At 29.2% G+C, this 23,874-nt stretch overlaps 1 protein-coding gene across 6 annotated transcripts; it reads left to right on the top strand.

The window, feature by feature from the left end:
- The first annotated feature begins 525 nt into the window (after nucleotides 1–525).
- Nucleotides 526–22,341, top strand: LOC100163586 (putative transcription factor capicua). 6 transcript variants are annotated; one of them, XM_029490463.1, is made up of 20 exons: nucleotides 1,510–1,551; nucleotides 1,692–1,779; nucleotides 3,906–4,530; nucleotides 7,817–8,222; nucleotides 8,950–9,283; nucleotides 9,350–9,483; nucleotides 9,604–9,844; nucleotides 13,472–13,763; nucleotides 13,835–13,993; nucleotides 14,051–14,258; nucleotides 14,353–15,065; nucleotides 15,132–15,316; nucleotides 16,994–17,679; nucleotides 17,746–17,839; nucleotides 18,087–18,124; nucleotides 18,210–18,343; nucleotides 18,419–18,518; nucleotides 20,580–21,148; nucleotides 21,211–21,361; nucleotides 22,049–22,341. In XM_029490463.1, the coding sequence occupies exons 3-20, from the start codon at nucleotides 3,916–3,918 to the stop codon at nucleotides 22,102–22,104; spliced, it is 5,115 nt and encodes a 1,704-aa protein (XP_029346323.1). In that variant the 5' UTR covers nucleotides 1,510–1,551; nucleotides 1,692–1,779; nucleotides 3,906–3,915; the 3' UTR covers nucleotides 22,105–22,341. The 6 variants fall into 6 exon arrangements, with proteins under 6 accessions (XP_008179077.1, XP_008179076.1, XP_001952681.2 ...); XM_029490464.1 differs by having other exon boundaries at nucleotides 1,510–1,554; nucleotides 1,695–1,779; XM_008180855.3 differs by lacking the exons at nucleotides 1,510–1,551; nucleotides 1,692–1,779 and adding an exon at nucleotides 526–1,203 and having other exon boundaries at nucleotides 21,211–21,443.
- Nucleotides 22,342–23,874: the final 1,533 nt, after the last annotated feature.

Here is a 23,874-nt window from a genome sequence, read left to right as displayed (position 1 = left end):
TCGGAGCACGGCAGCAGTGCGTGCGCCGCGCACTACAGGTTCTAACCGTTCGATCCGCTCGTCGCGGTAACACTGTCTCGTGCGCGCGCTACGAAATCGTAGCGCGTTTTACTATAATAACAACAGACACACACATATATACATGTGCAATATATTATACCGTACGCACTACTACAACAACTACTATATACTAGTATTACGTACTACGCGCATACTACGGCCGGCGTTTACGTTACCACCACGCACGGTCGACGGGTGGTCGGCAGGTGTCGGGCAGGCGGCGTGCGGCGGGCGCGTGGGAGTGCGAGCGAGACGGACCGACACCGCGGTCCACGTTCTGGGATCTATCCGTCCTTCGCACACACCGCTCTCGCCGCTTTGTGTTGCGGCCGTCGCCGTTCCAATCAATTGTGAAACAACAGCGCCCCGCGCGCCACCCCGCACCGACCGCGTGTGTACCGCGGTACGCGCGCGCGCGCCTCACGCACACACACACGAACACGACGACGACGACGACCGCGGCCGGGCCCCGTCTCGAGTTTAGTACCGCTGCCGTAGAGACTTCACGTACGCGCATAGGCTCCGTGCGCGTTTGACAGCGACACCACCGCCGCCGCCGCCTCAGACGTAGCGCGCGCGCGCTCTCCATCCGTTTTACCCTCCGAGTATTTTTTCTTCTCTCGTTTCTCCCGTATTATCATCGCCGTCGGTTCTCGGCGCTTCTCACGTTCTGCCGCTTCTCACGTTCTGCCGCCGCCGAGTAGGATTTTTAATATTATTATTTTCGTTTCTCCGCCGCCGCCGTCGTTTTCGGGATTCGCGCGTCTCTACCGCCGTGCGTATTATACAGTGTTTAATATTTGATTACGATAAATATTATAATAATAATATGTCGTAATCGAAAATAATATGTAAATCCGACGCCGTCGTTTTTTTTTTTTTTTTTTTTACCGAAATCGTTTTCGTCGACGCACTATCAATAATATAATACCATCATTACGCGATAGTTGGCGCCTCGCCGTACATGCCAATCGTATCGGTACGCGGATCGTCGCTCGGTATGCCGTCGATACTGCGGGGTTGCTGCGACCGGACAACAGCGGACCACCATCGTCTCGTCGTCACCGGCGACGGCTGCCCGCCCGCCGTCATTTCGGCCGACCGACAGCGATCGTAGATTCTTCGCGGCGTCGTCCACATCGGGTAATTAACAAGCCAAACCGAGCGATTGCGATAATGACGGGGGGTCGTCTACGGGTGTTTCTGCGACCCGCTGTAGCGCTCGCCCGTCCGCGATCTCTTCGGCGGTTTATCGCCCGAAAAGTAACCCGTTGGTCATTAGCAATCGCACTAATTACTAATTATCCCGTTTGCGTGCGAGTGTGTGTGTGTGTGTGTGCGTCCGCGAGCTCATAGTATTCGATTCATTCATCCTTTGTTCCCGGAGGCCAATACACCTCGACTTCTAATCATCTGTTGCGCTAGTGCGGCGCGTTCAGTGATAACACATTTTTCACTACTCGGGAGCTGCTGCTGCTAGTGATAAACGACCGACTAGAAATTCGCTAGACTAAACCGGTTTAAAATTATCCCACATTATCCCGCACCGGGATAATGAACCATGTAAATGATATGGTGCAAACATCCCGGTGCATTATTTTTCACACCGGTTTAGTCTAGCGAATTTCTAGCGAGTCTCGTACAGTCACACTGCTCACAAATATTTGTGGAACATAACTATTATAGGATACGATTTGAGATTACGCTCACTTATTTTGGGTACGTCATGTCCAGATTTCGTGCGGGTTTTCTCTCGGAATATCACGATGATACATCGCAAGTGCTGCAATTATGCCACCACTTGCCAGCATTTTCATCCAAAAAATATTCCCCCCTCCCCCACCACTGTGACGGCGACCACAACATAATATTATTTTCCTGTTTGGTTATTTTGTGACAAACTACAACACCACACGACGTCTGCTGACCACTGTTCGCTTTCAGACGTTTCAATATTTCATATTAATTAAAATGGGTTAAAATGATTCACAATCCACTTAGGGTAGGTAGTGTTTGTTTACTTTTGGTTATACCCTTGTACCCATTGGTATTGCGACTCGTAGGCGTCATAGATGCATAATAATGTCAATCTCTATTTTCTACTGCCAACGATTGGCCATGACCGTTCTGTGTTTTTAGTCGTTATTAATTTATATCAGTGTCGCGTCAGTCTATATATTATTATGTGTTCAGTCGATCAGGTATTTTATATATTTGGCCATTTAATATGGGCCCACTAATGTATGTTTTTAACTAAACATATTATACAAAAGTGTTGTATTACTTATATCGCACCAAGTACTTAATATGATGCCGACACACTGTTTTCCCTATGACCCACAAGCAACATAGCAATTTTGAGTTCAACACAACCAACCGTACCTACCTAGTAGGTATTTGAGCGAATCGACCCACTATCAAATTTAAAGCTAAGAACGTTATCCGTGTTCTTGCTTTGGATTTTTTTCTAATATTTCAATTTTAAAGAAAGATATAGGTAATCATTTTTAAATTGTTACATTTTACATCGTCATAAAAAATTGGAATATCATAAACAAACCAACGCAAAAACAGATAATGTACTAGAAGTTTGATAATAGGTCAATCCACTCTAATCCTAAAGGCAACAACACTTGTTGGCTGTGTGGAATGCAAATTTGCTATGTTTTGCGAGTGAATCAGCAGAGAACACAAACAGTGCTGTGACATCCTCTAAATATTTATTAGTTATTTCATAGCAATATCACTTGGCAACTTGTTTACCTTAATTTTGATTTTTAGTATTAAATAGGTAGTTAAATATAGGTAGGTAGGCACATATTAAATAGTTCAATCCTAAACATTTTAAAAATTATGTTGGACAACAAATTCAGCTTTAGATAGTAATATTCAATGAATATATTATTAGGTAGGTACTGAATTAGATTGTTTTCAACTTTTACAATTAATGTTGCAAGGTCAGTTTATTTTGATTTATTTTTATAGTTTACCAGTTCACCTATATAGTTAATAAAAACAAACAAATCAAATTATTTATAAAATTATTCTAACAAGTTTTTTTATGTTTATATAGGTACCTAACTAAATAAACTCAATAAACCCAAAAAAAAGAAATAACCTGCGTAAATTAATTTTAAATTACCGATTTTTAAATAGGTTTGTATTAGATTTAATATTACCTACACTGATTCTTTTTTTACTGCTATATTAGTACATTAGTACATAGGTAAACATATATAAAATTGCTTAATGTAATCCCTCCCATTGAAAATATCTGTGTACGCCACTGCTACGAGCTATTGAAAGTGCCATCGTTTATATCCTATGAATTTTTTTCTAACTATTTAATTAAGTATAGTGTAATACATTTATTCAATATATAAGTAAAAATAACATACTTTTATAGTACATAAAACATAGTTCTTTAATTATTTACTCACTATTATCGTAAGATATATTATTATGTTGCAGTAATTATCTATATTAATCATACTTTATAGGCTATACCTACTTAACTATTTGGTAAATTTCAACAATTAAGAAAATGGGATTCAATTTTTATTTTAAATAAGTACCTTAATACAATTAAAATATACACCAAATGTGTTTCAATACTAACTAATAAAATACTGGGTAAAATACGACTTAAAAATTTAAAATAATTAGGTAGATCTAAACATTTAATAATTATTCGAGTTAATGTATTAATGTAATTATATAGTGTTTGTTAAAGGTACCGGGACATTAATAATTATAATAAACATTTATAATAAATACAATATCTGCTGACTGCTTCTTAAGTGTATTTTATATTATTTTTAATACTTATTTTTTTTTTTTTATAGATTTGGAGAGATGAGAAATTGCGGACAGACATACCCTAAAATAAGCCCATTGATGAATCCTCATGACAACATGGACCTAGTCAACTGCCATTCCAATATCACAGTCAATGTTAACAACAACAATAACCAAACTACAGTTAAAAAATTACCAAAGAAACGAAAATTTGATTTATCTCAACTTGAAGAATGTGATCCTGTGTCTGACCCTCTTTTACCCGTTCAAAAACAATGCAATACCAGTTGTGTAGCCAGCGTTGTCGTCGTACCCCCTCAGTCTATGGCTGTTGATTATTCTAGACTTGATGGATTTGACCGACCTAACTATGCTGATGTGCCAGTCATTGTTGAAGATCATTCTGAACAAAATGAGGAGGCTACATATACAAATGGGCACGATGAAACATCAAGACTTGGTGTTGACTTACAAGAATGGACTGATCATAGAGTATTGGCTAAAAGAGATGGAGTTTATTTGCCAGGTCTAATCAGACAAGCAACATCAAATGGTGATGTTTGGATAGAATTTGACTATTCTGATGAAGAACAACGATATGTTTCATTTAAAGATGTTATAAATGCTAGCAAATATGATGTTATCAGTGACGCCAGTCCATCTTTAAGTCAAGTATGTTATTTATTAGTACATATCTATCTTAATTATAACTGGATTTTACGTATTGTACATATCGATCATAACACAAAATATTACATGGCGGTATGGTACCGTACTATAGAAACGAGTAAATAATTAATGCCTCTATTTTAAAATACTCATCATACACTCGGTTCCCATCTATTAGTATGACGTCTATAGTACATAATAACATTTAGCCAGTTGTAAGTAGGTTTCTATCTATTAGGTACATAGATAATATAGAATAATATAAGTAATCATATTTTAATTTGATTTTTTATGTGCTTTACACGTACACAATTTTATAGATATTTATATTTGAAGGTAATGTGTCAATGTTGTGGCGTATGTTTGATTAAGATATTTAAGAAAATGATACATACTCAATTATTATCAAATTATAAAAATAATATATTTATTTTACCAATAAATTAGTTTTTTTTATCTATAATCAATTAGAAATAATATATTTGTTCAATTTCACTCTATAGGTAGTGTTCATAAAATTTAAATTTAAATTCTATAACCTTTACCTAAATAGTATTCATATTTATGATGATATTATATTATGGCGTGTATGATTGAAAAAATGATTTTTCATTTTATGTATTAGCTCTAACTGAATAAAAAAAAAATGATAAGGACTTAGTAATGAATTTTTTTATACCCATTTGCCTTTGAATGGACCTGCAATTATTATATAGTCTGTAAATTATTTGATTTTGAGTATTATAATTTTATTTTATTTTCACTCCTTTGTTATTTTATAATGGGAAATTTAAATTCTAAATCCTATATAGTATTTATTATGATGATACATTATGGCATATATGACTTAAAAAATGATTATTCATTTTTGTATTAGCTCTAACTGAAAAATAAATGATTCATGTAAATTTTGCTCCATAGTTAGGTATGTGGGATAAGAAATTTAAATTCTAAATACTATATAGTATTAATTATGATGATACATTATGGCATATATGATTTAAAATGATTATTCATTTTAGTATTAGCTCTAACTGAAAAAAAAATAATCCATGTCAGTTATTTGATTTAAAATATTGTAATATTATTTAAATGTCATTCTAAAGTAATTTAGTAATTATATAATTGGAAATTTTAATTCTAATCATATGTTGTAAATAATTATGATGATACATTATGGCATATTATGATTTAAAATGATTATTCATTTTAGTATTAGCTCTAACTGAAAAAAAAATAATCCATGTCAGTTATTTAATTTAAAATATTGTAATATTATTTAAATGTCATTTTAAAGTAATATGGTAATTATATAATTGGAAATTTTAATTCTAATCATATATTGTAAATAATTATGATGATACATTATGGCATATATGATTTAAAATGATTATTCATTTTATGTATTAGCTCTAACTGAATAAAAAAAATGATAAGGACTTAGTAATAAACTTTTTTTATACCTATTTGCCTTTGAATGGACCTGCAATTATTATATAGTCTGTAAATTATTTGATTTTGAGTATTATAATTTTATTTTATTTTCACTCCTTTGTTATTTTATAATGGGAAATTTAAATTCTAAATCCTATATAGTATTTATTATGATGATACATTATGGCATATATGACTTAAAAAATGATTATTCATTTTTGTATTAGCTCTAACTGAAAAATAAATGATTCATGTAAATTTTATAATTTTATTTAAATTTTGCTCCATAGTTAGGTATGTGGGATAAGAAATTTAAATTCTAAATACTATATAGTATTAATTATGATGATACATTATGGCATATATGATTTAAAATGATTATTCATTTTAGTATTAGCTCTAACTGAAAAAAAATAATCCATGTCAGTTATTTAATTTAAAATATTGTAATATTATTTAAATGTCATTCTAAAGTAATTTAGTAATTATATAATTGGAAATTTTAATTCTAATCATATGTTGTAAATAATTATGATGATACATTATGGCATATTATGATTTAAAATGATTATTCATTTTAGTATTAGCTCTAACTGAAAAAAAATAATCCATGTCAGTTATTTAATTTAAAATATTGTAATATTATTTAAATGTCATTCTAAAGTAATTTAGTAATTATATAATTGGAAATTTTAATTCTAATCATATGTTGTAAATAATTATGATGATACATTATGGCATATTATGATTTAAAATGATTATTCATTTTTGTATTAGCTCTAACTGAAAAAAAAATGATTCATGTAAATTATATAATTTGAAATATTGTAATATTATTTAAATTTCATTCTAAAGTAATATGGTAATTATATAATTGGAAATTTTAATTCTAATCATATATTGTAAATCATTATGATGATACATTATGGCATATATGATTTAAAATGATTATTCATTTTTGTATTAGCTCTAACTGAAAAAAAAAATCCGTGTTAGTTATTTAATTTTAAGTAGGTATGATAATTTTTTTTCAGTTTCTAGTAGTTATTATATAATTGGAAATCTAAATTCTAATTCCTATATAGTAAATAATTATGGTACATATGATTTTAAATGATTATTCATTTTTGTATTAGCTCTAACTGAACAAAAAATAATTAAATGTATTTAAATAAATTTAACATTTATTAATTCAATTGGCCCACCACTTATTGTACCAATATTTGTAAATTATTTTATTAGTAATATTTATAATTTTATAGGTACTTATTATTGTTCAAATTAAAATTTAAAAAACTTGAAGTGTTATAAAATTAAAATTTGAATTTACAAATCTTATAAATTATATTATTATAATGATGATATTATATTATGGCATATTATTTAAAATGATAATTCATATTTTGTATTAATTCTATCTGAAAAGGATTTTTATCTAACTTTTTTTAAATATATTGACTAGAAAAAATTTAATTTCCTCTTTTTGTTACAATCACCCATTTTGTTTTTTTTATAATTTTATAAATGGTGTGTATTTTGTATAAGACTACTTTTTTGTGTGATTTTCTTAGTAAATTATTGAAGAAAACATATTTTAAAATAAAATAATTAGTTATTATCAGGTATAAGCTATGTGTATCACTAAACACTAATAAAAAAAATTATAACGCTCTATAAATCTATATTTAATTAAAAATTGAAAATCGATCGCTATCAACTAGTTGGTTTTACTCTCTGTATATGATCAAAGTTAATTGAAAATGAAATAACTTTTTTTTACAATACTTATTATCAGCTAATTATCACTTGTTTGTTTTTTTATCTATATTTAATGAATATTATTTTGTTTTTATAGGTTAATATTGGTGCCAGGGTATGTGTTCGAATCGCTGGTTCTCAACCAGATGAAGGACATCTGGTTCCTCGAGTATTCATTGAAGGTGTTGTACAAAAAATAATAACTAGCCCTGTAAGATTTGTTGTAAGTGTTGTATCCGGTAACAATGAAGAATATGTGGTGAAAAGAGCGGATCTTCGCTTACTGTTACCACCATGGTGGGACGAACTTGAACATGATGTACCAAATGGTCATATTCCATTAATAAGAGAACCTACACCACCTATAACTAACGAGCCAGCCGATTATTATCAAACATCAGTATCTTCTCCTTTACAACCTATAAATAATCGCCATTTTGATGATTTCTGTGAAAGTGATGATGATCTCCGACGAGAAGACATATTATTTATGTCAGATGCTGGTAAGTTTAACATACAGAATCAAATCTTTTTTAAAATGGAATTTATAAATTTTACTAAATAACAACATGTAATATTCTTCTTCCCTTAAGTATTGAATACGATTAAAATATTAATAGTTTTTTGTTTTTACAGTTCTATTTGTACATCATAATAAAATATAACCTACATAACAATGTCTTACTTAGTAATTTTTATAGACGTATAGAACCTTACTAAAATAATATAATAAATAAATTATTTAGTCAGGGAAACAAAAACTGCCCTTCATGATTTCTGAATAAAATTCTTTGGTCAAAATTAATCTTTCTAATTAAACTTTTAATCCTAACTCATGTCCTTTATATGAGTTATATCAGTTACATCAGTCATTTTTTGTATTTTAAATCATAATCAAAATAAACTAAATGCTAATTCCATTATGGAACCTTTACTTTCTTTATTATTCTCAGTAATCAACACAATTAACATATCATATTTTTCTTTATCTCATCTATATCGGTTAACCGCAATCATTATCTTTGTATTTCATTCTATTCTATGATTGTATAACATTACTAGATACATTTTTATTAGAAATAGTAGATTTTTAACCGTAAGTACATATATAGTTTTAGATAGCTCTAATAATAATAGAAAATATTTAGTTAAAACAATTATGAACCTACAAAATTTAATTAATTGTTTCCAGTTTTATCCCTTGTTATATCTTTTATCTTTTGTTTTTAGATGCTGGAAAATTATCTGGAAGCAGCAAAAGGAGCAGTATGCAAAGCAGAGGTAGCACATGTAGCATTTTAGATCAAGGCGGTAGCACCACACCTAGATCCACTCCAGTTACTCCAAGATCTCAGATCACATCCCCTCATAAATATAAGAAAGGGGATATTGTCACAACACCAAGTGGAATTAGAAAAAAGTTTAATGGAAAACAATGGCGACGATTATGTTCAAAAGAAGGTTGCTCTAAAGAGTCTCAAAGAAGAGGATACTGTTCTCGACACTTGAGTTTAAAAGGCAGTAGTTTAAGGTCTTGTGCTTCAAGTAGTACAAGTTTTACAAGGTATTGAATAATTTAATTATTTATAATTAGTTGAATAAATAAGTTTAATTTGTAAAAAAAATTTAGAGGAAATCGAAGTACCATAGATGGAGATGAAACTTCACGGGAATCTCAAACTTCTCCTAGTTTTTCTGAACGACGATTGGCTGGTCGCTTTGACCCCGATGAAACAGAAGCTGCCAACATGCTTGGTATACAACGTAATAATTAATCTAGCATTTTCGAATTGTTTAATTTCATAGTAGATTTTTTAAGAATATTATTTATAAATATTATACACTATTATATTTAGTTTATTAATCTAAATGTTTATTTTACAGTTTCGTTAGGAAGTTCAAGATCTGGAACTCCATTATATTCTTCCCCTTGCCCATTAGGTGGTAACAATAACACACAATCTCCACTTACTGTTGGATCCCGTCAAAATATGTTCCTACCAATTATTTTGCCAGCAAATCAAAATTATCCTTCAACAACCTCTACTGGAAATGGACTAGCTACACCGCCTGCCATAAACAATAATTCTAATAACCAATTTAGACAACAGCAGCAACTCGTAAAGTATGAAAATTATTTAAATTAACATATTATTTTTAATTTTATTTTAGGCTGAAGTTAATCTTTTTTAATTTTTACAAAACTTAGAATTATTAATTGGAAGTAAAATTAAACTGTTAAAGTATTTTATCAAAAATTAAGATATTTATTTTATTGGCTTTTTTTTAAAAAGTTTTTATTATTTAAATGGTATGCATACCGACTGTTTCTAAGAAGTACAGTATAGGCAATTTTCTATTTGTTGCATGCGGGTTATGTAAATGTGTGCATTGTAAGTGATCATTAGTGTGAGTGACTGTGTACAAAATAAATAGTGGAGCGCAACCATACGTACACAAACACGTCAGTAACAGCATTTTATATACTAATTACAAATGTGCATTTTAGTGAAACACTGAACTTAGTTTTGTATTTCCAATAATATAGCTTACTGAGTGACATTACAGTATGAACACTTGTTAGTTACTATACAAATTGAAGAGAAGAAGTTTATCTAGGTTTGTATAGGAGTCAATTTTCAATATTTTATTTTCAATGTCCAATATGTAACTCTAAAGCTTGTGATATTTTACTTTTTTAGTTAGAATTATTGAGTTCAGTAATTAAAATATCGAAAATTGACGTTTATATAGCCAAAAATTAAATTCTCTTCTACAATATTGATAATAGGTGTATTTACTCTCAAACCGCTCAATAAACCATATTACCGGAAATACCAAAATACCTTTTTATAGAATTTTTCAATACTATTCATACCCAGGGATGGGCAAGATACTCAAAAATCCTTATTGTGATACTAGATACTAGATACTTGGATTTGGAGTATCGAATATCTGGTACCTCGATACTTACATTATAAGTATTTAGATACTCGATATTTACATTTTAAATATTTAGGTACTCAATACTTGATACTCGATAAATTTGAAAAAATTAGTCATAGCCTATTAGTTAAGTATAAATATATTATAATAAGTCAATCGTTAAATTAAAAAAATAATTAATAATAATAAAAATAAATTATATATATTATCATATCAAATAGTATAATATAATGACTCGACAAAAAACGTTTAATGTATTTAACTTTAAAATTTCAAATATTAATTAAATATAAATATATTATTGTGTTCATTACATACTTTATTGCCGTCATCTGTCGCACGGAAGGTAGACTATACAGACATACAGTCTACAAGTATGAATAGTATGATGCACTATGTACTTTGTACAGTCATATAGATTACGGATAAGGATATCTAATGTAGGTACGGACGTCTGGTAAAGACGTTAAGTCTCATTCAACGTATATGTGTGGTGCGTCACAGTACACAGATATAACTTAATAATATGGTTAATAGGTTGAAAAATAATTATGGATTTATAAATTTAAATACAATGTGCATATTATTATTTTACACATATTGTAGTATTATACTAAAACATAGTCAAACAGTCACGATTGGTAGATGGGCGAGTAAAAATAATCCTATAAAATTAATTTTTCAAAGTATCATCGCATTAAGGTATCGAGTATTTTTCAACAAAATTATTTTGTGAAATACTCAAAGCATAGTCTAAAAATGTATCGCGATACAAGATACTAGATACTTCATATAATTGTATCGCGATACAAGATACTAGATACAATTGTATCTAAGATACGTATCTTAAGTACTTGTATCGAAGATACTGCCCAACCCTGTTCATACCCCTTAAATGAAAAAAGTTTCAGATTTTCATTATCACTAATAAGTAATAACGTAAGGCAGTACAGATTTTTGTTATATTGTATACAATTTATAATTTTCGTGTTATAAATTTTTATTTAGTCTGGTTTTAAAATTAACAAATTAGCCTTGTTCTGCATAAAAATAACGACAGTTTAATCTTTAAATAGTGGTGCACTGTTGGTACTCTATGAAAGTATTTATAGGAGCGAGTGGTTGAGTAGAGTGGCCAAAGAGTAGTGATTTGGCTACGTGGCTGTCAAATTCTACGCTATAGATTATTTGTGTATTTTATAATCAATGATGCATGAATGAATAATAATATGTTCTGCCAGCAATAATATAAAAAAAAATGTTAAATCCATTTTTTCAATGGGCTAGAAATAAGAATTGTAGCAGTTTAAAAAAAAAAAACTATGACCGTTATTTTTTATGTTGTCTATAGGATTTTCAGATTTAGGTATCAACTATTATAACTAACATTTTAATACAAGGTTACTCGTCACTCATAAAAAAATATGCATTTAAATTGAAAAAATTAAATTTATTTTAAAAAGTTAAATGTAATTATACAATTTTATAAAATTGTTGGGCTCATAGACACCAGGGACTGTGTGGACTAGTTGAATTATAAACCGTTAACAAAATATATATTAAATTACTTAAATATGTTTGTAAAAGTGTACTTATAAGATCTATTTATTTCCTATTTCCTATCCAAATTAATCATTATTTTCAACATAATGTGATAATTTACTATATTTTGTATAATATTTTGGTATATATTATGTGTATTAAGAAAATATGACTAAAAATAGCGCTATAAATCCTAAATTAGCAAAATAGCAATAAAAACCATAAATATGCAAAAAATAGCAAAATAAAATTTTGTGTATGACATCAGAGAAGTATGATACATGTTTGTATCTTACTTTGGATGTTCTAGGACGAACCAAGAAAAATATGCATTTGCTACAACTTCCGAGCCCTGATAATGAGCAATATATTAAAATTTGTATACAAATTTGGAAAAACTAATAGGTATAGGTAGCTGGTGAAATTTTAGAGGATGTAACAGGCATTTTGTTGTTTGATGGAGACAACAAAAATACATATGTTACATCCTCTTAAGTTCAATAAAAAAAAAAATGTATTATTTTAATTTATCTTCTCTGTTCTGTGTTTTTTCATTGACTCAAACCATTTTATTAATAATATGATTCTTTTACCGGTAGGACAATAAAACAATCTATTTTTTAGGTCATATGTATCTACAAAAATTATCTATAAATAATAAAATTACCTTAGGTATTAGAAGATGTTGTACTCGCATATGTTGTCTCGATCTTACTAACGCATATTATACCAAAATACTGTATGTCCTGCAGTTTTAATTTTGTGTTGTAAGCTTAAATATTTGAGTGAATTAATCTATTATCAAACTTAAATGTAAGAACATTATCTGTGTACTCTCAGATACAATCTCTTTTTACAATATTTTAATTTTTAAGTATATTTTAAAAATATTAGTATTTTACATAACTCACTTAAAAACTATAATATCCTACAAAACCAACGACAGAACATATATAATATTCATACATTTAAATTTGATAATAGGCCAATTCACTCTAATATTTAAGCTTACAATACAAAATTGAAACTGCTGGATGTACATTTTCGTATATTATGCATTAGTAAGATGGAGACAACACATACGAGTACGATGTCCTCTTAATAGTTATTTGTTATTACTGATATTTAGTATATATAGAAACATGTTTTCATAGTTTAATTTGTAATTTGCTATTTGAGATTATTAAGACTAGAATCTAAATTCTAGACCAATTTTATCAATAATAATTATAAACTATAAATAATAAGCTAATATTATTCACAGGCCGGAATTGTTAAGACCAAAAACACAACATGGTTTACATGAGTCTATGCCAACTTCAAGTCAAACAAGTGTAATCAGAATTTCACCACATACAATACAACCTAAATCAAGTATTGCTGTAAATTCTCAAGCACAAATATGTTGGAGAGGAATCTTAGCTTCACCTCAACTACAACCTAAACACACAAATCAACCTGCAGCTCAGTGGCAAGTTGAAAGACATCCAAGTGTTGTAGTATCATCTCAACAACATGGTCATATATTAGAAAAAGCATTAACTACAGTTGAAATGGTTAGCATAGTAAATATTTATAATAATTAATAAATAAATAATAAATCTATATTTAATGTTTAAATTAATAGAATACAGTTAGTGACGCATACGGTCGAATTTGTGAAAATAATGAAGTTTTTAACAGAGACAATAATAATGTTTATCAAGAATCTGTGATAAAGAAAGAACCTGCAGTAAATAATGTATCATTTACACAACATTTGTTACATACTACTGGATATCATCAGGTAAGGATCATATATTTTTTTTTTATTCAAAAAAATAATTGCTTATTTTTAATTTAGCGAGTGCAAAACATTCCAAACGTTATCACAACACCTTCTGTAGTTACTAAACATAACTATACCACTCTTCAGAATGAATATCAGGATTATCAAAATAAGAATTCAGTACTTCAACAAGTAATTGTTCATCCTACTGAACTATTACCTGTATTACCTATCGTGGATGAAAGAAAAGAAGATCCACCTGAACCTAACTCAACGCTAACGAGTAATTATACTTTGATAATTACATTTTATGCATAAAATATGTGTGTATTGATGTTATTTATAAAAATTAATGTTCTATTATTTTTCTATTATAGACAATGAAAATGGAAATTTAACTGTTTATTCTTGGGATACATTATTGCCAATACTAAATTCAGAAGAAGTAGTCCAACCAAATATCACTTCAATACCAAAATCTCTCTCTCCTCCCTTATCAGCTCCACCTATTTTAACTCCACCACCAGCAGAATCTCCCGATGTTGATGATGATGATGTATTTGAGCAAGAACCTTGCGATACAGATGACCAAAATCCTAATACAGCAGCTGGAAAACGTAGAACTCAATCTCTTAGTGCTTTACAAAATACAAAAGAACCACAAAGTCCTCTTACGAAAGCTAAAGATCGGATAAGAAGGCCGATGAATGCTTTCATGATATTTAGTAAGAGACATAGAGCTTTGGTTCACCAAAGACACCCAAATCAAGATAATAGAACAGTTTCAAAGATTCTTGGAGAATGGTGGTATGCTTTAGATCCAGATCAGAAACAAAAGTATCATGAATTAGCTTCTGAAGTTAAAGAAGCTCATTTCAAAGCTCATCCTGAGTGGAAGTGGTGTAGTAAGGATAGAAGAAAATCAAGTGGTAGTGGACGATCTAAGTTAGGATCTACTGATGAACATACACCATTAGATCATGATCCTATGGTTGAAGTAACTATCGAAATGGCTGAAGAACCAAAAGTTCAAGAAAAAAAAGATCCTCCTGATGTTGAAATGAAAAATGATTCAGAAGATGAACAAATGGTTTGTCTGAAGGTTTTTTTTATATAAACAATTTCTTACATTAAATATATTTTTTTATATTTATAGGTAGTTGTTGAAAGTACTGAAATTGATTTAAAATGTAAAGAAAAAGTAACAGATTCTGATACTGAATCACAAAGTGATGCTGAACCATTACACGAGAATAAAACATTTCCTCAACAAAGGTTTAGTCCTGTCAAATCAACTAGTTCCAGTGAAGTGACTTGTCGGCCAAAACCCATAAAAGCTAGGTAAATAAAAATAATCACGTACAATTTGAATTAATAATGTATAACATTTACAACGCATTAATTAACAACAAATAAGTTTTATTTTTTATTTTACTGTACTAAAAATATAAAAATTTAAAAAGTATAACTTAACACTATAAATTACTAGCTGATTCTGTGCACTTCGTTGCCCGTTAAATGTACCAACTCTATATGACTCGAACTTTGTACAATTCGTTATTTAATATTCGGTGTATGGTGTTCGAAATGTATCTATTCTTAACTTTTCCGTTTTCCGGAATAAAATTCTGATTCGCAGCAGTATATTATCAGGTAGGCAATCTACCTACGGTAGATCGCAGACCCTGTGCTGTTTGTACGTAGGTGTATGATTTAACTCTAAAGTATCAAAGTTATACCAAGTTTGTCATATTCTACCTATGGTGGATTAATATAATCAATTAATACAAAATCCTAACTTAACATAACTAATATCAGATGAATAAAAAAAAACCAAATTTAACCATTCTTAAATTAGTCAGTCTTCTTTCCTGAGGTTTAATCTACACACAAACATTCATACCAAGCTGAACCAGTGCACTCCGTTGTCCGTAAAAAATTACAACTTAAAAAATTATGATTGTTCAACTGTTTTTGGGTGTCACTTGTGTCACTTTCTGCAATGTTCAATAATTTGATTTGGTGCTAACTTGTATCTGATCTGCCCAAATAACCAATGGAAACCAATAATAAATAAATGCTAATTTCTACTGTAGACTGAAACCAATGGCAACTATTTAAAAAATAAAATTTCCAATTTCCATCGTGAACCTCAAGATCCCTGTTTGAGCACCTCTTTAAAATGAAAATTTCCACAAATCCTTTCTTAGTGCCCGATGAAATCATAAAAATTTATCCTCGAAATTTCAAGTCGATAACTAAAATAGGTTCAGCTCTGCGTTGATTATTGGTAAAGTACACTTTCCTTTATATATTACTAGCCGACCCATCACAGCTTCGCCTGTGACTGGTTGTTTATTTTGCCTTTGAACAATGATAATATGTATAATGTTTTATTGAAATTTTTTCGTTTAATGTGATCTGCAAGTAAATATAAAAACGGTCATTAAAAACCTGTTGAAATGTTTCTAGCGGTATTAATCTTATATATTGTTATAGCAGAACCCATGAACTTCATTACCCGTAAAAAATCGCAAATCTTAAAAAAAATATGATTGTTCAACTACTATTTTGGTTGTAACTTACTACAGTAAGTGCAACTTGGCCACCCTGGTAGGCAATGTTCAATAATTCGATTTGATGCAAGCTTGTACCTGATCTGCCCAATAATAACCAATGGCAACGGATAATAAATCAACACTAATTTCTACTATTAACTGTAATCAAAGACATCCATATTTCCTACTTTTCTGGTGGATTTTTCTAACCAAAAGTGTTACTATGACCTCCAGCAGACTGTCAAGTAAAACAGTAAAAAATTTCAGCCAAATCGGTTCAGTAGTTTTCTCGGTTAGCGCGGTCCAAGAAAACCCTTACCATTTTATATAATAGTATAGATAGAGATTAAATTAAAAATATAATTTTGGGTTAATGTTTTTGAATATCAATTTTTACTTGCTTTTTTATTTAAGGTTATTATAAAGTGTAAACTATATTGAATAAATATCTTATTTTTAGATTGGTATCTTCAGGCTCAGCAGATTCTAAGTATCAATCAAAAACAGTTAATTCGAGAGAACCAACAACTCCAATTGTGTATCCATATCATTCCCCGATTAATCCTGTAGGAGTTTCTCCATTTCAACCTACTGGTGGTGCATTCAAATTGATGCCAGCTTCACCAAAAATTAAAAATCCTTCTGATCAATTTCCTCAACAAACGTCTGAACCAACTGCGTGGACATCATCTGGATCTGAAACTTGGAATCAAACAAAATTAATCAACACAAATGCTTGGGCAGCATCAACTGCTGAATGGAACAATAACAAACCAACAACTACAACAACTGTCAACTCAAAGATTGTTGTAACACCTTTATCACAACAGAATATATTTCATTACACATCTTCACCAAACAAGGAAACTGAACAAAAACCAACATGTTCTGTTAGACAAGTGATAGGCGGTCGACCAGTTTTGATACAAACTGCTGGTAAACAGTCATCCGGGTTTCAACAGCAATCATTAACATTGGCATTTTTGAATTCTGGTGACTCTTCCACTTCTCTTGTCACTAATTTATTAGTGGCCAAAGGTAGTGATAATGGGAATCCATCAGCAAGGAATAATGAAACAACCACTGTTCAATATTTGATACCCAGTCGACTACCAAATATATATTTGCCACAGCAAACATTTACAAGTAAAATAGATATAATATAATGTTTCACTTATGTATTTATTTTGATAAATAATTTATTGTCTACAGATACATCACTGAATCAACCACAGTCTGTGAAATCAACACAAGCTTCTACTGTTATTGTCAGTACTCAAAATAATCCATTGATTATTAATACAAAGTAAGTACCTAAGTTCATAATTAAAGCAATTAAATTAAAATTGTTAAACAATGAATAAATTCAACGAGTGTAGTAAAATTCTCAATCGTTTTTTATCAAAACATATTTTCTATATAATATATTTTATTTAAAATAAATATATACATATAATAAGTATTTTTGTTGCTATAAGTCAATCCACTAAAGCTTCAGTAATTAATTGATATTTTTTTTTCGCAAATTAATCATATTTTGTTCATGATTTTAGTGAAATTGGAACTACTGCAAAGAATTCCAATATTTCAGGTAATTTATTTATTACAAATATATGTAGTATTCAAACAATTTGTATAAATTATACAGTATAAGAATTAAATTATTAAATTTATAGAAAAACGAGATCCAGATATTGTTATAAGAGCTGATAATAACGAAAATTTGATGTCTTTTGAGAAGTCACAGTATGCGGATTCTAAAGAAAACGGTTCACCAATTATATTTGATTTTAAAGATGATAATGCCAAGGTTTGTTGATATTGTTATAAATATTTAATAACAATGAAATATTAATTGTTTTTTTCTTTGCTGAATTTATTTAAGGAGGAAACTACAAAAAACGACATAGAAGAAAAGCCATTTGTTCTTGCTCCTACTCCAGCTCAATTAGGCAAAGCCCCTTTACAAAGAAGACAATCCATGGGTTAGTATTGTACCTAAACATATAAGTGTATAATCCAGTAGAACTTGATATTCTGAATGAATTCTTACCAAGACTCATAACCATTGTAATTTTTAATTAAATACTTAATATGATTTAATATTATATGAAGTCCAAATAAGGTTAGGTGTTAATTAAACTTAATTATTTATTAGTGTAAAAATCAGTAGTTTTTTAAACTGTGCTCTCAACTTTTATTTATAAAAGATTCAAAACTTTATTAATATGAGAGGGGATTCCAAAAATAAAAAATTGGTTTAAGTTCCAGGAATGTTAATGTTCTGTGCAAACTACAGCGTTCACCAGACTTTTTAATATTTTTGATATTAATTAATTTCTGAGTTCACAAAATGTATATCTTTTTGATCAGTGCATTTAGTAACCTACAATAATAATTTATAATGATTTCTTCATTTTCATATTATTTAAGGTTGTATGAGCATTAATTATTATGGTGTGTTATCATAATATAGATATTTGTTTATAAGTGCTGTACCAAATTGATTGGCCAAGACCAAATACTTAATCAGCTAATTAAAATAATAATAAAATAAAAATTCTATTATGAAAATTTCTAAATTTACTTGTTTATAATTATGTATAAATATCAGATGATCGTACCCAAAATATAATTTTATGTTATCACTTATTTACATATCAACTAAAATTTTTGATTACATTACTGTATTCCATGTGCTATGTTTTTTTTACATGTGTCAATCAAAAACTCTCCGCCTGAGCGATTTCTACATATCGTCCCCGTTCATGCAAAGTACACTAAGTCCAAAAATCGACTTAGAAATTTGTATTTTAACAATAATAAGAGCTATAAATTTCACAGTGTCATATTATTTACAACTACTCAGCTACTTTACAGCTACTTCCCTTAAGGGAAACTCAATTAAAAAAAGAAAGAAAAAAATTTGGTTACATATGGTATACATTTAAAGTTTGAAAAAATTTCAAAAGCTGATTCATGTTTTTGGACTTGGTGTGTTTTGCATGAACGGGGACGATATTTAAAAATATCTTTTATATAAGAGTTTGGGATAACACTGTGTCTCAGTTAATAAAATAAAAAAAAAACGTTTATTTAGAAATATAAAACTAAATAGTTACTTCGTTTTTGGTAAGTCTTGTGAAATAGATAAATACTAAGTTCATTAGATGCATTCAATTCCATGAGAAATAATATTTTACTACATGAATATAACAAATTGAAGGAACGGTTTTATATGTAATTAAAATATAAAAATACTAGCTGAACCCGTGCACTTTGTTGCCCATTAAGTGTACCAACTATATGTGACTCAAACTTTGTTCAATTCGTTATTTAATATTCGGTGGATGGTTTCAAAATTAATCTTAACTTTTCCGTTGCCCGGAATAAAAATTCTGATTCGCAGCAGTACATTATCAGGTAGGCAATCTACCTGCGGTAGATCGCGGACCCCGTTTTGTGTGTACGTTAGTGTATGATTTAACTCTAAAGTATCAAAGTTATACCAAGTTTGTCGTATTCTACCTATGGTGGATTGATATAATCAATTAATACAAAATCCTAACCTAACCTAACCGTACTAAAATCAGATGGATATACGCAAAAGCATACAAAAAAATTCATTCAAAACGATCTAACCATTTAGGAGGAGTTTAGTCACAACACACGTACAGTAGAATTATTGCGCTTAGCAACACATTCTACGATTCATTTTTATATTATATGAAATCAACAAACATGCCCGATTAACCAATAGCAACCAATATAATATAATGCACTGTTGCGCCACTGTTGTATTTTTGACATACAGATTTGAGATTTCCTACCTTTCCGGTGGATTTTCCTAAAATTTTATTTCGTAAAAACCTTTTCTTGGCAGTTACGAACATCTTAAAAAAAATTTGAGCCAAATCGGACCAGCCGTTCTCGATTGATGAATTGTTATACATTTTTGTCTCCATTTTTATATATATAGACACCAATATTAAAGTATAATTTATAAAATATGTGGTAAATCTTTAATAGTTATTATATATTTTCAGTATCTTCTAGTCAAGATTCACTGCCAAATTCATTACCTGATAAAGATTCTGAAATGGTTGAAGATGTAACTGACGAAGTTCCAGTGTCACCGTCGGCCAAGCGTAGCTTTTTCAAAAAAAATATTGAGGACGGTATGGACCGTGTATTAGAACAAGTAAACTTTGAAATGAAGTTTTCTTCGTTACCACAATTCAAACCAGATGAATGTAATTCACCAAGTGCAATATCGGTACCCTCCAGTCCCCATGTATTCAACGCTCAAACATTCCGCAAAAAGCAATTACCCGACTGTGAGACTCAGGTGGAAACCCCTAAATCATCAGGGAAACTTGTTGGCAATACATTCTTTGGTCCGGATTTTAATCCAGAAGCATATAGAGGAGTATTAGAACAGGAAGATACAGTGGCAGCTTCACCCAGAACACCTAAAACACCTAGTGGGCGAAATGATAGTTCTGCAGCAGAAAAGGGACACCGAAAGATGTTGGAACAGAGAAGACAATTAGTTATGACTCTATTTCAAGAGCAAGGCATGTTTCCTTCTACTCAATCAACTTCAGTGTTTCAGGTAAATTATAAATTATAATTGTTGTATGGTGATTTAATTAATAACCCATTTATTTTTTTCAGGCTAACCACTCAGATATTTTCCCCAATAAATCATCATTGCAACTAAAGATACGAGAAGTGCGTCAAAAGCTTATGGCAAACAACACATTGACTCCAAGTAGTGCAAGTGCTTTAAATAGCCCTAGTGAATCTTCAACGACCAATACTCCAAGTAAGAATTTACGTTTCCACAAGGAGCTCTTGTACTAGACTGAATTTCAACAAAAATATCTAGAACAGTAACTACTAATGAGGTGATTATATATATAAAAAAAAGGGCATGGTTTAAAATTGTAAATAATATATTTTTCAAGAATTATACTATCATATTTCTGAAATTAAGAACCTTGCTGGATTAACGCTGTCTGTAATTTTAGCTATTTAAAACACTCACAAATCAAAACCTTTAAAACAAATTATGTTACTCGAAATTATAAATATTAATATTCGTTCATCATACATTATTTTAATTTAAAATATAATCTATTAAGTAAGATTATTGATTAATATTTCAAAAAATCATATTGAAGTTTGCATTACACTTTTTGGTTATAATTAAATTTTAAATTTTTAGACATTCTTATACATTTGTAAATGTATAATTTAATATTTATGTTTATTTATAAGAAATAAAATGACTTTAATTCAATATACGGTATAAATAATTACGATAGAAACAATTAGAAATAATTACTTTTTTATTGAGATAATTTTTTAAGTAGGAAATTACCTACCACAATTAGGGGTAACATAAATTCAAATTTAAAATAACTTATAAGTTTGCCGTTACTCCAGAAAGATCCAAAATCATTAATAATAGAAATTGTAACAAGGTTCTTTTTTTTATTTATAATTTTAGACTCGTCAACATTGCCACAGACTCAACAAACTCATAGTGTTATGACATCCAGCTAACGTCACTATATCATAGTGCTTAACTTCAAGTCACATTAAACCTCTAAAATATACTCTGCTACAAATAATATTAAGTAACTGGTTTATTACTATATATATTATCAAAGATATTATTATCTATATAAATTACATCATTTATAGATTATTTTTTATAACCAACATTTTATTTTTACTTGATTTTGTACAATAATGTTATTGTTTTAATAAGTTGAATAAAGAACTACTGAAAATGTAAAACGGTTTATTTTTACCAATAAATAGACTGAGGTTAAGGACACTCTTTTATAAATGTTAATAAATAGCACTTGCTCGACACATGTTATAGCACTGACATTTAATTATTCTTACCTCAACTGTTTTATTATTATTATTATAGTCGTGTAACATAACATGTATATTAATTAATTATAATAATAATATCGATCTCTAAACTCAATAGACAAATCCACCACCATGAAAGTCTTTCAGAAATAATTGTAATTTTCTTAATGTAGTTCACTCTTGTTTGTTTTTATTATTATTATGAATATTATTTTTTACTTGGTGTATACTTATAATGCTTGATTATTAATTATATTTGTGCCATAGATTTGCGTGGTTATTCATTTTAAAATTAATTTAATTATTCAAGATACTTCAATTCCATTTAATTGTATGAATATTTTAAGTAAAATCATTGATCGTAAATATTTACAATCAATGGTAAATTAAAATTAACAGATTTATGTTAAAGTTTGAAAATTTATTTTTACTCATTAAATTTTATTATAAAATGGTCAATGCCAATATTAAGTTATTTTTAATGGTTATTATGACATATAAATACAATTGTTCAATGTAAATTATGTATTCAAAAGTTGTACAACATATTATACTTTAAAATAGTTTTATTAATTTACAATGAGTTGTAAAAATCGAAGCTTTAAAATTAACATCTAATGTTTATGCAAACAACTTAATATTTCAGTAATTAATCAATGAAATTCTAAATTTGTATCGCTCTTTATTTGTGTTCATAAAATTATAATATTATATTCTGTATCTATTGGATGCAACTATGCACGATATTTATAATTTATAAAATATAAAATAAAAAAAGAATCCAAAAACTGTTTGGCCAATGTAAAAGAAAATTATATTTTTTATAGACAAAATTTGATCAAATAAGCAGTTATTTTATTTTAAAAGTATAAGTGCCATTATTAAAAAAAAATTTAAATGTAATCGATTTGTTAAATGTGGGTCTGCTCAACAAAAATGCATTTGTTTTTAATTTTCACTGGTATTTTATGCATTAGTACAATAAATTAAGCCAATTATGATTTTTATTTTAAGTACAAAAAACAGTTTTATTAGTTGTTTAGAAAAGAAAATTGTATTGTATACTTGTATACTGTGTTAAATTATTTATAAATTATTTTAAGTTGTAAGTATAAATAGTCTATGTTGCCGGTTAGTCCATTTAATGTTTAACATCTCATCAGTAACAAAATACTGGTATATTAATTACACACTTAACTATGTACATTGTTTCATACGATTGACAAGTTATATCCTGTAAATATAATCAATCCTGTCAATTTAGTGTAACCGAACATATTATATTATACTGTTTTATTATATTGAAGAGTGTAAGTACGAATTTGATGTAATTGTTAACAATTTGTATAACTATAATTATATTGTTTACCAATTAATTTGTTTATGAATAATAAATATTAACTACTAAAAATTCTGGACGGTACAGAGGTATAAAAATCTATATTCAAA

Source organism: Acyrthosiphon pisum, chromosome A2 (assembly GCF_005508785.2).
Source record: "Acyrthosiphon pisum isolate AL4f chromosome A2, pea_aphid_22Mar2018_4r6ur, whole genome shotgun sequence".
NCBI lineage: Eukaryota > Metazoa > Arthropoda > Insecta > Hemiptera > Aphididae > Acyrthosiphon > Acyrthosiphon pisum.
This window is presented reverse-complemented; position numbering and strand designations above follow the sequence as displayed.

What these genes read in the sequence shown, in the direction of transcription:
- LOC100163586 (XM_001952646.5), top strand. Translation starts at nt 3,916, where the DNA reads ATGAGAAATTGCGGACAGACATACCCTAAAATAAGCCCATTGATGAAT. An exon ending in CCAAAACCCATAAAAGCTAG is followed by an intron (nt 15,317 to 16,993) that starts GTAAATAAAAAT and finishes TCTTATTTTTAG; the next exon opens with ATTGGTATCTTCAGGCTCAG. An exon ending in GCCACAGCAAACATTTACAA is followed by an intron (nt 17,680 to 17,745) that starts GTAAAATAGATA and finishes TATTGTCTACAG; the next exon opens with ATACATCACTGAATCAACCA.